Source organism: Helianthus annuus, chromosome 17, assembly GCF_002127325.2.
Source record: "Helianthus annuus cultivar XRQ/B chromosome 17, HanXRQr2.0-SUNRISE, whole genome shotgun sequence".
Classification (NCBI taxonomy): domain Eukaryota; kingdom Viridiplantae; phylum Streptophyta; class Magnoliopsida; order Asterales; family Asteraceae; genus Helianthus; species Helianthus annuus.
Window position 1 is genome coordinate 56,041,058 of NC_035449.2, and position 12,791 is coordinate 56,053,848.

Sequence of the window (12,791 nt, forward strand, 5' to 3'; positions counted from 1 at the left end):
GAACGAGCTAGGACGACAGTCCATGAAAGTCTTGAAGGTACACGCAGGTTGTTGCTGAGCGGGTTGACCTATTGTGTACGAATAGGACAAGGTTAAATACGAGAATTATTGTAGGATCTAAAGATCCTTGTATGAATCTATACCGCAGGATATACTACCTGCTTGGGCGGCTGCAACTGCCGCAGCAACGAGAGCCTCTAGCTGGGCTTGAGTCATGGTAATTCGTGCGGCCATTGATCTTCACATCAAAGGCAACATAAGTGAGAAAGGTTCGCGAATAGTGCGATGACAGAAGAGTGTAAGCACATAAGTATTTTCATGCAATGTCAAGTTGTGAGCAAGTAAGGTAAGCATACTACGAGCAAAGTCCTATGCTAATTCTAGCATGTAGGCAATAAACATAAACCTTATTACCTAGGAAGTTGAGTCTTGCACGTGGAGCGAAGCGTCGTTGTGGATCGTTGAGAGCACTGTTCTGGTTATAGTCTGGTTTTAATAAAAACGTTTTTCCATATTAAAACCAAGTTCTCTATAACCAATGGCTCTGATACCAATCTGTCACACCCCCAAAATCCACCTGCGGAGTGTCACCGCTTGGGAGCGTGACTGACCAGGATCAAGCCACCAATCATATTGAACATGCATTTAGTATTAAGTAAGATAAAAGAAAACCATCCGTTCAATACAAAAGGTGTTCAAAACATGTTATTGTTTTAAAGTGTAGCGGAAGCATAGTAATAATCCAACAATAGTAAATAGTTCAAATGTTATAATAGTTCAGCATAGAAACCACGAATCCTTGTCCACAACGACCCGCTTCTCCAATGCAAGCTCCCAGTACCTAACGATCTGCAAGGCATGTAACAGAATGATCAACAAACTAGTTGAGCGAGTTCACAGTAAGTAAATGTGTAACAGTAAGTAACAGGTGGCTCTACAGGGCCGATAGTAAGTTATGCTGGTGGGGGCTTCCCATGTTAAGTTACCACTAGACTATTCGTATTATTATCCCTGTTCTTCGTCCGAGAACAGATGTGTGTATAAAGTGTGCGTAGGTTTTACGCACGTATCCTTCGTAACCTGAGGATAGAAGTGAGTAATGCGTACACGTAGGTTTTACGTGCGTATCCTTCGTAACCGAGGATAGAATGGCATGTGAACCCGTAGGTGTTATCCCAACCTACGTAACCGTCCTGACATCCGAGGACATGATAGGTGATAGTCTAGTAAAGCATATGTACGTTCCTTTCAATAATAACCTTTAACCCATTCCCACAACCCGGGAATCCCATGCCTTAGTAGGAGTGTGAACTCACCTTGGTTTGCTCGGTATGCTAAGTTATGCACTCACAAGTAATTAATCACGTCCTAGTGTATGCACGTATAACAAATCAGTTCATGTTCGCAATTGTACGCATGCAGTTAATTGTTCACATAGCAGTCAGTTTGCATATCAGCACGGCACGTAGTATTGCACGTTCATCACTAAGCATGGCATGTCAATTAAATCAACATATGTTCCACTGTTCAAACATTATTCAAAACCCTAGTATCCTTCGACTCATACTATCATCTTTCGAAAACAAGTGTCACAATGATCCTTCGGACCGAATGTCATGTTTCGGACCATGACATCTTTCGGTCCAAACTATCCTTCGGTCCAACTATCTGTCGGTCAACCAGTATCCTTCGGTCAACTATGGTTCGATCAGATTATGGTTCGGTCAAACTACCATGGTTCGAGCCATTGATATCTTTCGGTCATGGCAGTTACGTTTTATCCATTAACACAATTTTCACTAATCAGTTATTGTCAACAGGATCAAACAAGCATAATCACAAGGTTTCACTCAAGAACCCTAATTTGATTAACAAGCATAACACTTTATCCTGTACGATTCCGTTTTCAAGAACAGTGAACAATAACAATCCGTAGTGTATACATCACAACCAATCCACAAGCCTTATCATTAACCCTAATCACAACAGATCCAATTTGCATACAAATCCGATGAACATCCAAATCCTACCAATCATGCACAACCGATTAACATACAACCCTAGTATCTTTCAAAACATCCATACTAACCGATCATAAAAAACACATATTGCAAAACGATTAGGCAATTATAACATTCATATCCCATTAACATACATAATCGATTAGCATACAAGTCCGATCAACAACATATTGTAAGGCGATCGATAAATCATGAAAGCATATACATTAAACACTAACCGATATTGAAAACAGGGAATTGATCAGCAAGAAGTCTCCGTAAGTTTGTGGTTGCCGTCACAAGTAAAGATGCTCTAGGGTTTTTAGAAAAATAACTACTGATTTCATGCATTCCCATATATACGTATCACAGTAATGGGCCAAGCCCATTGGAAAGACTGGGCCGAAACATATCGAAGGATATGTTTCGTGCTCGAAGGATATGTTTCGTGCTCGAAGGATATGTTTCGTGCTCGAAGGTTATCCTTCGTGGTCCTTCGAATCCTTCGAACTACATGTCATTCTTCGAGGGCTAGGTTAAAGTTAATATTATAATAATAACAATTCTAATATTATTTTCTATCACCACAAATAGTAACATATAGGCAAAATGACAATATATTCTATTAACACACAACTCGTATAATTCAAGTCCACAATCCAACAACTAAACAGTCAAAGTCAAAGTCAACGCGCAATAAATGCGAAAGTGAAAGTCAAACACTCGAGTTGTCACAAAAAGTGTGTATCATTTGTTTGAGTTATCTAAAACTCTTTTTGACTAAAGTCAACCACTGTTTGTAAAGGGTAATGTCTGTTTTGCCAAATCATTATTTCTCAAGACTCTGTTTGTAACCACTTGTCTTCCAAAATCAAAAAGCACACCTCTGATTAATAAACAGATATTAGTACATGCAATTCAACAGTGAAATAAAACCCAAAATGGTAAAATAAAGTCTAATAAAGTATTTTTGAAAGACAGATTTCATTATAAACACACCCAAAATTACATATCTTTCGAGCTAGCTACTGGTTCATAATCTTTATACAGCTTGGATGATCCTTTTCTAAACTCGTCTGGACCTCACCAGCTTTAGTCATGGCGGGTGGGCTTTTGAATCATGAGTTCGCATGCTTGGTTGCAGAGCTTCCTTTTTGGGAGCTGTAGTTCGATCAAACACGATCACTTTTTGAACCATTTTTAACATGATAGAGATAAGAAACCACGAAAGCAAGTGAAACTGACCTGGGAGACTTGGTTGAAGAGCCTTTGGGTTGCAAAACAACCCAAATGATGAAATATGAAAGACTTTGAATCCAGTTATAAAGATTTGCTGTACATAAAACAGATCGGAATTGTGAATGAAAGGTGTCTCTAGATACACACGACAGCACATATTTTACAATTACAAGTTCATATAAAAATAATAAGTTGAGTCGCATTATGTTAAATGGGACAATGCACCTGAATTGATGTAAGAATGGCAGCAACATCATAAATTGGACTCCACTGGTTTTGAAGAATGTCCAAACATATGCTTCGATCTGCGTAAATTGGTTGGTGTAAAAAAATGAAAATGTCAATCTGGATTACATTTTAGTGATGATGGATCAAAGGGTAGAACTTAAAACAAATACAAATCCTTGATATAAAACAACTATTGAAATGAAAAGATGAATCTCCCCGTATTCATCTTCAATCACCATTTCAGAATCAACTTTCGGTAAAAACAACTTCCCAAACCACAGTGGAAAACCCTGCCATCAAAAACAGATCAATTATACAACCTTTTTTTAACTAAAAAACGACTCAAAACTCTACAAGTTGTTAAGAATACAATAACAATATAACGTTACCATCCAATAAGCAGTGTCAGTAAGTCCTTTGACCATCTTTATACAGCTTGGATGATCCATTTCTAAACTCGACTGGACCTCACCAGCTTTAGTCATGGCGGGTGGGCTTTTGAATATTGAGTTCGCATGATTGGTTGCAGAGCTTCCTTTTTGGGAGCTGTATATCGATCAAAAACAATCACTTTTGGAACCATTTTTAACATGATAGAGATAAGAAACCACGAAAGCAAGTGAAACTGACCTGGGAGACTTGGTTGAAGAGTCTTTGGGATGCAAAACAACCCAAATGATGAAAGAAAGACTTTGAATCTAGTTATAAAGATTGGCTGTACATAAAACAAATCGGAATTGTGAATGAAAGGTGTCTCTAGATAAACACGACAGCACATATTTTACAATTACAAGTTCATATAAAAACGATAAGTTGAGTCGCATTATGTTAAACGGGACAGTGCACCTGAATTGATGTAAGAATGGCAGCAACATCGTAAATTGGACTCCACTGGTTTGGAAGAATGTCCAAACATATGTTTCCATCTGCGTAAACCGGTCAGTGTAAAAAAATGAAAAGGTCAATCTGGATTACATTTTAGTGATGACGGATCAAAGGGTAGAACTTAAAAAAATACAAATCCTTGATATAAAACAACTATTAAAATTAGTAATTCTTCATCAAAGGGTAGACCATTAGCGTAAAGCCACTGAAACTGATACTTCACTTTATTTGAGTCCTCATTTTTAGGAACGTTGAACTCCCTCACCAGACCCTAAGCAACAAATTCACAACACATTCTTGTGAAGGTTAAGACAACAGTAATAAACTATCAATTTTGAAATATTTACCTTGATGGCCTCTTGTATGAAAAGAACAGCAATTAACATCACAAAAGACTCGATCATATCGAAACTACAACAAATCACCAATTCTGATATGAATAAAGTGTTATGAATAATATGCTGTTGTGTGTTTTTTTTATTTTTAGCAAAGTTTAACCATTAAACTGATACGAAGTTAATGAAAAAATTGTCTGATATGATCAGAATTTCACTCGAAACAAACAGATAATGACCAAAATTCGACCGAAACAGTTAGACACGAACAAAAATTCAATTTGAAACAGATCGAATCAGCTTAATACTTGTTCAAAACACATCAACAATCAATCAAAACACATCTAAGATGTCTGAAATTCAACAAAATTTAACCAAAATCAATTGAAAATCAACCGAAACAGCTTCGATTTCATCGAAACTCGTCCGATTTCGATCACGATGTAATACCTTGAAGAACAACACAGATTACAAAACTTAAAAAGAAGTACTCCACAACTCAAAATCCAATAAGGATTTAAGATCAGTTATAGATTACAAAACTTAAAAGGATGTATAAATAGATCGAAAATAAGGAGGGCGATGATGAAAAAACTCTAATTTTCGTTATTTTGGGAGGAGGAAGAGGAGAAGTTTCTACAGCGATACAATCGAGTGGTGATTTTCATCAATTTCGTCATTATAGAAGCATATGCTTCGGAGAAGCCATTGAAGCGGGCCTTTTTTTTCTCTGGTTCTCTCTGCAGATCGATTGAGGGTTAGGGTTTGTGAAATGGGATTGAAGAAGATAGAGAGAGACGAAAATAAATTTTAGAGAGAGTTGAGAGTTGATAAAGCATAGATAAACAGAGATTACCCTTTTTATACGTCTGTTGTTTAAATTTTGAATCTGGAGCCATGTTTAAATTTTGAAACTGGAGCCAAAATTTTGAATGGGCAGTGGTTTGATGCAGAGGTTTGAATTTATAACAGATGTTTGGAGGTTTGGAGGGGCAGTGGTTTGAAAATGTGAATGTGGGAGGGGCAGTGGTTTGATGGAAGTGGTTTGAAAAGGTGAATGTGGGTCATCTTTGAATTTTAAAGTCTTTTAATATTAAGGTTTATGATGTAAAAATGACATAAGAAAAGCCTTCTTGGGCATCCTCTCCGGCTGACACATCAGTTTTTCTTATGTCACTCAGATTTCTCCTTTTATAGAAAGTATAGATAGGGTAATATACTTATTTTTAAAGTTTTCTTTAACCAATTTATGCTTACACCCCTACAATTTAACCAATTTATTTTTTTCCTTTTTAACCAATTTATATTTCTACCACTAAATTTAATAAAGTTATATCACATAACCAATCTTGGTTTAATATCTTGGAAAATGACATTTTTGAAGTTCATTTCTATACAACATTTTGGTGTTTAATACGATCCACTTTCAAAAACAAATACCCCCATGATTATTTTCCATTGTAATGCGCCGCAATGTGAAGAGTATAAAAGTAGTTAAAATATAAATTACGTTTTTGGCCCCTGTGGTTATATCACTTTTACTATATAAGCTTAAAATAAGAATTTTTAACATATGTGCCCCTATGGTCTCTATAACTAAATATTTTGGCCCCTAAGTCTAACCAAACCCCAAACTCTGGTTAATTAATTCTCACATGACAGGCACATGATGTCTAAAATTGTAATTTCCCCTCCCCTTTTAATGACACATATTAAAAACAAATTAATACTCATTCACACCACATAAACCCCTAAATTCCTATCATCTTCTCCAGAAAACCCCCAATCTGCCAATGGAATTACATTCAGCAAACCAGGAGATTAACGCCGCTGGTTATGTATGGTTTGATCTCTGGATTAGTGTGGAAAAGCCTTATTTGTGGATGCATTATTATGTAGTTTGTAAACTCAGATATGGATTTCTATGCTTTGTCATGTTATATACAGATGGGGTTTGAGGCATTGAGCTAATATCTTTGATTTGTTACTTGTTTTATAGTTTTGTTATAAACCATTAAGTTCATACCCAACATCAGGTAAGTTACTTATTCCGGGTAAGATAATGTGAAAAGATAATGCCTACTGAAGCAAACATAGTTCACTGCATTCAATATGGGAAACGTAAGCAACCTTCTTTGTTGGTAAGGATGAAAAAATATGGAAGTGTGTGAACCTTAAAAGTAACAATATCAAAGATCACTCAAAAGCAACCTGGGATGAACTCAAGAAGTTTTTATCAACTCTTGCTGGTCGTTCTACTATAACTGCTTCCCAGTGCAGGTAACATTTGCTTCTGCTTCTACACACCCACCACAGGGTTAGAACCATTGTCGTATTGCTTGATCGTTGTCGTTAATCTCCTGGTTTGCTGAATGAAATTCCAATGGCAAATTTGGGGGTTTTCTTGGAGAAGATGATGGGAATTTAGGGGTTTATGTGGTGTAAATGAGTATTAATTTGTTTTTAATGTGTCATTAAAAAGGGGAGGGGAAATTATAATTTTAGACATCATGTGCCTGTCATGTGAGAATTAATTAACCAGAGTTTGGGGTTTGGTTAGACTTAGGGGCCAAAATAGTTAGTTATAGAGATCATGGGGGCACATATGTTAAAAATTCTTATTTTGGGCTAATATAGTAAAAGTGATATAACCACAAGGGCTAAAAACGTAATTTACTCTTAAAATAATTTTAGAGACATTATATATATTCTTAAAATCAATGGTCGGTGGCTGTCACATCACAGCCACCACCATCTTCTATATATATAAAATGTCTGCCATACAGGAAACTAAAACCTTAAACTTGGTCTGGTGGTTTGTATGTATGAATTGCAGCGAGAGAGTGTAGGGTTCGATTCCCGCCAGCTTATTAATTTTTTTCTTTGAGATTGCAATGCCAGCATCCACCCAAAAATATCACATTGGTGGGTCAATTAGATATGATTCACTAAAACCAATATATATTATTTAACTTACTATTTTATCATTATTTAACTAATGTTTTTACACTAAAATTAAGTATTCTTTATCTTTTCATCAAAATTAATCAAGTATTTAAATTCACACAACCTTTTTAATTGCTAAATCAATATATTCTTTCATATGAAAAAAATCATTTAGTTTTTTTTAAGTTAATTAATCTTTTCATCAAAATTAATCAAGTATTTAAATTCACACAACCTTTTAAATTGCTAAATCAATCAATATATTCTTTCATATGAAAAAAAAAATCATTTAGTTTTTTTAAATTAATTAATGAATTAGATTTCATTTTTGGTATAATACAATTTTATTTTGTGGGTTTTTCCATTCGATTGTTACAGCTAGCGATTGGTGATACCGTATCGATAACTTACCAGTCGCGTAGCGTAACAAACTGAGCCAACATCGACAAGTTTAAATTACTTTTACAACTTTACATCGCAACGTGCTTAACTACGCTAATGTCTAAATTACATTTTACGACTACACTGCAACGTCCGAGACACTCTTTTTTATCTATGTCTAATGTCGTTAATGTCACAAAGTAACGTGTGTAATAAGATAAAAACGCGTAATGTTACGTGCACACACTAATGACATCATTGTACCGGGTGAAACGAATTCAATAACGCGACGAGCCGCCGCAACGCGCGGCACAAGTTAAAATCCTAGTGTGTAACAATTTAGATTCCCAAAAAAGAAAATATATAAAATGCTAAAACTTTTCAAATATTTAGCGCTTAACGCTTATGTCATACATAGAGATGTAAAAATGTACGTTAATCTACCTAAAGAATCATCCTTAAATGAATTATCAAAACACATTCAAGTGAATTATAAGTTGTAGGGAGTTTGAGATCATCCGTGTCAGACATTTCATACGAAAGATTTTGCCAGCATATGTTCTAACAAACTATGACACATCAGCATAACAATCAGGGGTTCTGACATTTCTCTCACCTACTATATATACATATAAATATTGTGCCCAAAGACATAAATTACATCATAGCTTTCTTCTTTATGATTCTTTAGGTTATCCCTTAGCTTCACCCCCTCATCTCCAGAATATTGTGCCCTAAGACATAAATTACATCGTAGCTTTCTTCTTTGTGATTCTTGAGGTTATCCCTTAGCTTCACCCCCTCATATACAGAATATTGTGCCCTAAGACATAAATTACATCATAGCTTTCTTCTTTGTGATTCTTGAGGTTATCTCTTAGTTTCACCCCCTCATCTCCAGACCGTTGTCTCATTTTTACAACTTTTTAAATTTGTGAAATTTATCTCTGTCAAATTATTAAAAGGATATAAACCATAAGGTTGGGGTGTTATCCTACTGCTCTCTTCCGGAAGCTGAAGGGTGGTGTTAATTGTTGTCCGCATTGATGAGTCGACTTAAACTGATGTATTGTTTAAGTTGACCAGGTCTTATTCTTTTTTTGAAAGGCCACCAAAAAAAATCATTCATGCACCTACCAGCAGGTTGCTGGCTTATTACAAGAGTTGTAAATTCGCCGACATATAGAACCCGACAGAAACATGGAAACAAAAGAAAAAAATATGAAGCAAAATAGAAACAACACTAAGAAAGCTAAGAACCGTTACCACCCCCAATTAGCCCAGGTTTTCAATGTTAAAACCTCTCCAGTCTTCCCAAGATAGTGCACTCGATCTCGACCTGTTTTTTACCCAAAGAAAACTTAGAGTCTTCGTTTTTCTAACAACTATATTATCTCCCATTATCTTTACAGCTGCTAATTAGGTTGTATATATTGTCTATTGATAGTTTATTTGCAATAGCATGTTATTAGGAAAAGAAACTTGTCCTTTGCCACACATCACTATTCTATAGATGATTAAACGAACAAAATTCCAATGTTGTCTTGGACTAGTAACTTCGCGTACAACTATTGCTTCAACTAGCGTACCAAATAGCCATGAAATATATATAAAGAATCGTGTTCGTTACGTGGCCTTTGTCAAACTGGTTCTATTTATTCCATATATTCTGGTTTAAATGTTATATTTATGTACGGTATACATTTTACTTGGATAATTCTTTTAAACAATATATTATTATTATTATTATTGTTATTATTATTATTTTTTTTTTTTTGAAAATAGAACTTCATTAGAAAAACACCTCCGACCCAAACGGGCAAAAGGCCAAACAAAACAACACCCCAGATCCAAACGGGCAAAGGGCCAAATTACAGCATATACAAAAGATATTTACACCACTTTTTCCAACTAATAAATTTACATGATGATCTATTTTTAATCCACCCATATCCTCTCGACTTAATCTCTACCAAAATATCTTGAGAACTTCTCCTAAGCTGCTTGAACACCAATTCGTTTCTACCTTTCCAAATACACCAACACGCAATAATAACCAGCCCATGAATAATCTTTTTCGCTTTCTTACCAAACTGAAGAGAATTATGAATATCTATTAAATCTTTGAATTTGAAATCGAAAATAGGAGGAATGTTGCACCACACACTAACGATCGCCCACACTCGAATAGCCACCGATCAAGCCTTGAATAAATGATCCACCGATTCCTCGTATTTATCACAGAAAGGGCACATAACCGTATTAATATCCACATTCCTTCTTCTCAAATTTACTTTAGTAGCAAGCCTGTTCAAGTTACCTCTCCAAACCATAATATTACATTTGATGGGAACCCATTTGCACCAGTCGAAGTTAGGGGGTTGGCTACCTCCTCTATCAGCAATTAACATCTTTTTCACCGATTTAACCGAGAAACCTTCCTGGCTGTCATCGTTCCACCTCCACGAATCTGTAGCATTTGACAATCTCACCATGTCGATAACATTTTGACATTCCTGTCATTCTTTAAGCTCTGTATCAGTCTCTGTTTATCTAGTCCAATTCCATGAAAGACCGCCATTTCCATGTCCCGTGTCAATTTTATCCTTAACCCTGCACGATTTATACGCATCCAAAACGAACAAATGTGGCAATCTTTCCATAAAAGGGTGATCGCCAACCCAGGTGTCAATCCAAAAACGGATATCATCCCCGTTCCCAACCTTACCCATAATCATCCGACTTAAACCCCCCCCCCCTTTAATTTTACTTTAGAAATCAATTTAACGATGTTATTCCAGCAACCTACATACTTACCATTGAGCGGAAGGAAACTTTTTTGAATGTTTTTACTATGACAAGCTTCCACCACTTTCCTCCAGATATTTTGGTTTTCGACCCTATATCTCCAACCCCACTTATAAAGGAGAGCATCATTAACTTCTTTTAGTTTGTTAATACCCAAACCCCTTTTTTTCTTGGGCCAAGTAACTCAGTCCCACGCCATCCAATTCATTTTGCTATTATCACTAGAGCCCGCCCACATAAACTTTCTCATTTTGGCTTCAAGATTCTTAATTAAACCGATCGGGGCTTTATATAAAGAAAAGTAATAAATAGGAAGACTCTCTAGTACAGAGTTGATCAAAGTAAGTCTCCCTCCTTGTCACACCCCGATATTTTCACATATTACCGGTGGGCCCGATGGGGAGTATCGTGACATAGTTGATATCATCATTGTCAATACACACAATATAACAGCACAGCGGAAGGCTTGGTGAATAAACTATTACAAACCATAATGTCTGAGTGTTCGAGTAAATGAATATACAGACTGGAATGTAATAAGATCCACAGGCGGATCATAAAAAGTACAAAGAAACAAAATAATAGACTTCAGGTATCTGTGGATTTGCAAGGTCCTCTTAAGACACCTAATAACTCCAGTCTATTACGAGAGGTACCTGTCAATCAGTCTTTAGAAAATACGTCAGTATAAACTGGTAAATACAATTAACTGACTCTTTTGAAAACATTTATGAAAATTGATTTAAGTGCACATGGCACAAATCTTTTATAACTTGGGACAATTATTTAAAATAATCTTGTATACAGATTTATATGTTTGTCATACAGTTGGGGCCGGTTGGAAGCCGCTCGTGATTAACCGACTCACCACTTATAGAACCCACAAAGGAGTTATCCCCAACATGCGGGTTTATATTTTAGCATTTTCATCTGTCAGGTGTATGCCTACACCCCGTGCATAGGTCGTGGCCATTTTCAAATGAAATGAGCCGAGGATATCCAGGACACAGTCGAATTAACCCCCAATGTTTATGTTATCAAACAAGACAGATTAAAACGGGTTATGCAGTTTATTAATCACAATCCGATTAAATGATTTCATACCCGACCAAGTGGTATTATTATAATACCATATCCCAAGCCCGTATAAGGGAAAATAAGTTAAAAGTATTTACCTGAGCTAATGTGAAAGATAACTCAGCAGTATAATCCTAAAGCTTCTTGATAGTACCTTCTACTGGATGCTACTAATCTGTATGGAAGGTTTAATAACCTATTAGGATGCTAACGGGTCTTTAGCTAAGTCAAAGACTTAGACCGGCTAGCTAGGAAGAGACTTTACAGTTCTAAACGCTAGATTAAGCGGAGACCGGAATAGAATGTGGTTTAGACCCGATAAGCTTGAATACTTGTATAATATGGGTAAACTAAACACATTCTGGAAATTGAGGATTTAATGATAAGGTTTGACCCGTTTCGGCTATTATACGTAAACTAGTCACGTAAACCGATCCGAACGCGTAAACGCGTAACGGGTAACCAAAATGAATTATATACAGGTCTTAATTGTTAATATGCTTGAAATATGTTAATACATCAGTTGGCTGTTAACATATATGCCCAAAAAGTATTTAAAACCAAGTTAAGTCCCATAAGGGCATTTTGGTAATTTTAATGCTTATAAAAGAGTTTAAATACTAGTCTGAGTTTCAGGTCTGATATAATCAGTAAAAACATGCATTTTTATAAGTTATAACAGTAGGGTATTTTATATATGTGAAATTTATCTTTTATAACCAAACTATGCACCGTAGGGGCATTTTGGTAATTTCACATAAGCTTTAAAGGTCAAAATTAGAATTCTGAGTTTAAAACTTTGGCTTACTGTTTATTTACATAACTTAACTTAAAACATCAGTAGGTAATAAGTTTTATGTGCCAAAAATAGTTTTAACTCATACTATGCGCT

General features: G+C 35.7%; 1 protein-coding gene across 7 annotated transcripts; it reads right to left on the minus strand.

The window, feature by feature from the left end:
* Positions 1-2,858: 2,858 nt before the first annotated feature.
* On the minus strand, positions 2,859-5,533 carry LOC110921486. Of its 7 annotated transcripts, none has more exons than XR_002582426.2 (7): positions 4,700-5,525; positions 4,314-4,623; positions 4,098-4,182; positions 3,857-4,013; positions 3,465-3,757; positions 3,246-3,333; positions 2,869-3,161 (listed from the first exon to the last, which is right to left on the minus strand). XR_002582426.2 is itself a non-coding variant. In XM_022165816.2 (5 exons), exons 1-5 carry the CDS (start codon positions 4,754-4,756, stop codon positions 3,097-3,099), a joined length of 369 nt encoding a protein of 122 aa, XP_022021508.1. In that variant the 5' UTR covers positions 4,757-5,533; the 3' UTR covers positions 2,859-3,096. The 7 variants fall into 7 exon arrangements, 2 of the variants coding, with proteins under 2 accessions (XP_022021508.1, XP_022021506.1); XR_002582428.2 differs by having other exon boundaries at positions 3,465-3,544; positions 3,704-3,757; positions 4,314-5,525; XR_002582427.2 differs by having other exon boundaries at positions 4,314-4,393; positions 4,542-5,524.
* Between the last annotated feature and the right edge of the window lie 7,258 nt (positions 5,534-12,791).

Excerpts from the sequence above, each read along its gene's own strand:
- LOC110921486 (XM_022165814.2), bottom strand. The coding sequence starts at position 4,756 with ATGATCGAGTCTTTTGTGATGTTAATTGCTGTTCTTTTCATACAAGAG. Across the intron at positions 4,624-4,699 it reads TCATACAAGAGGCCATCAAG|GGTCTGGTGAGGGAGTTCAA; the intron begins GTAAATATTTCA and ends TTTGTTGCTTAG. Across the intron at positions 3,162-3,245 it reads TCTTCAACCAAGTCTCCCAG|CTCCCAAAAAGGAAGCTCTG; the intron begins GTCAGTTTCACT and ends ATCGAACTACAG.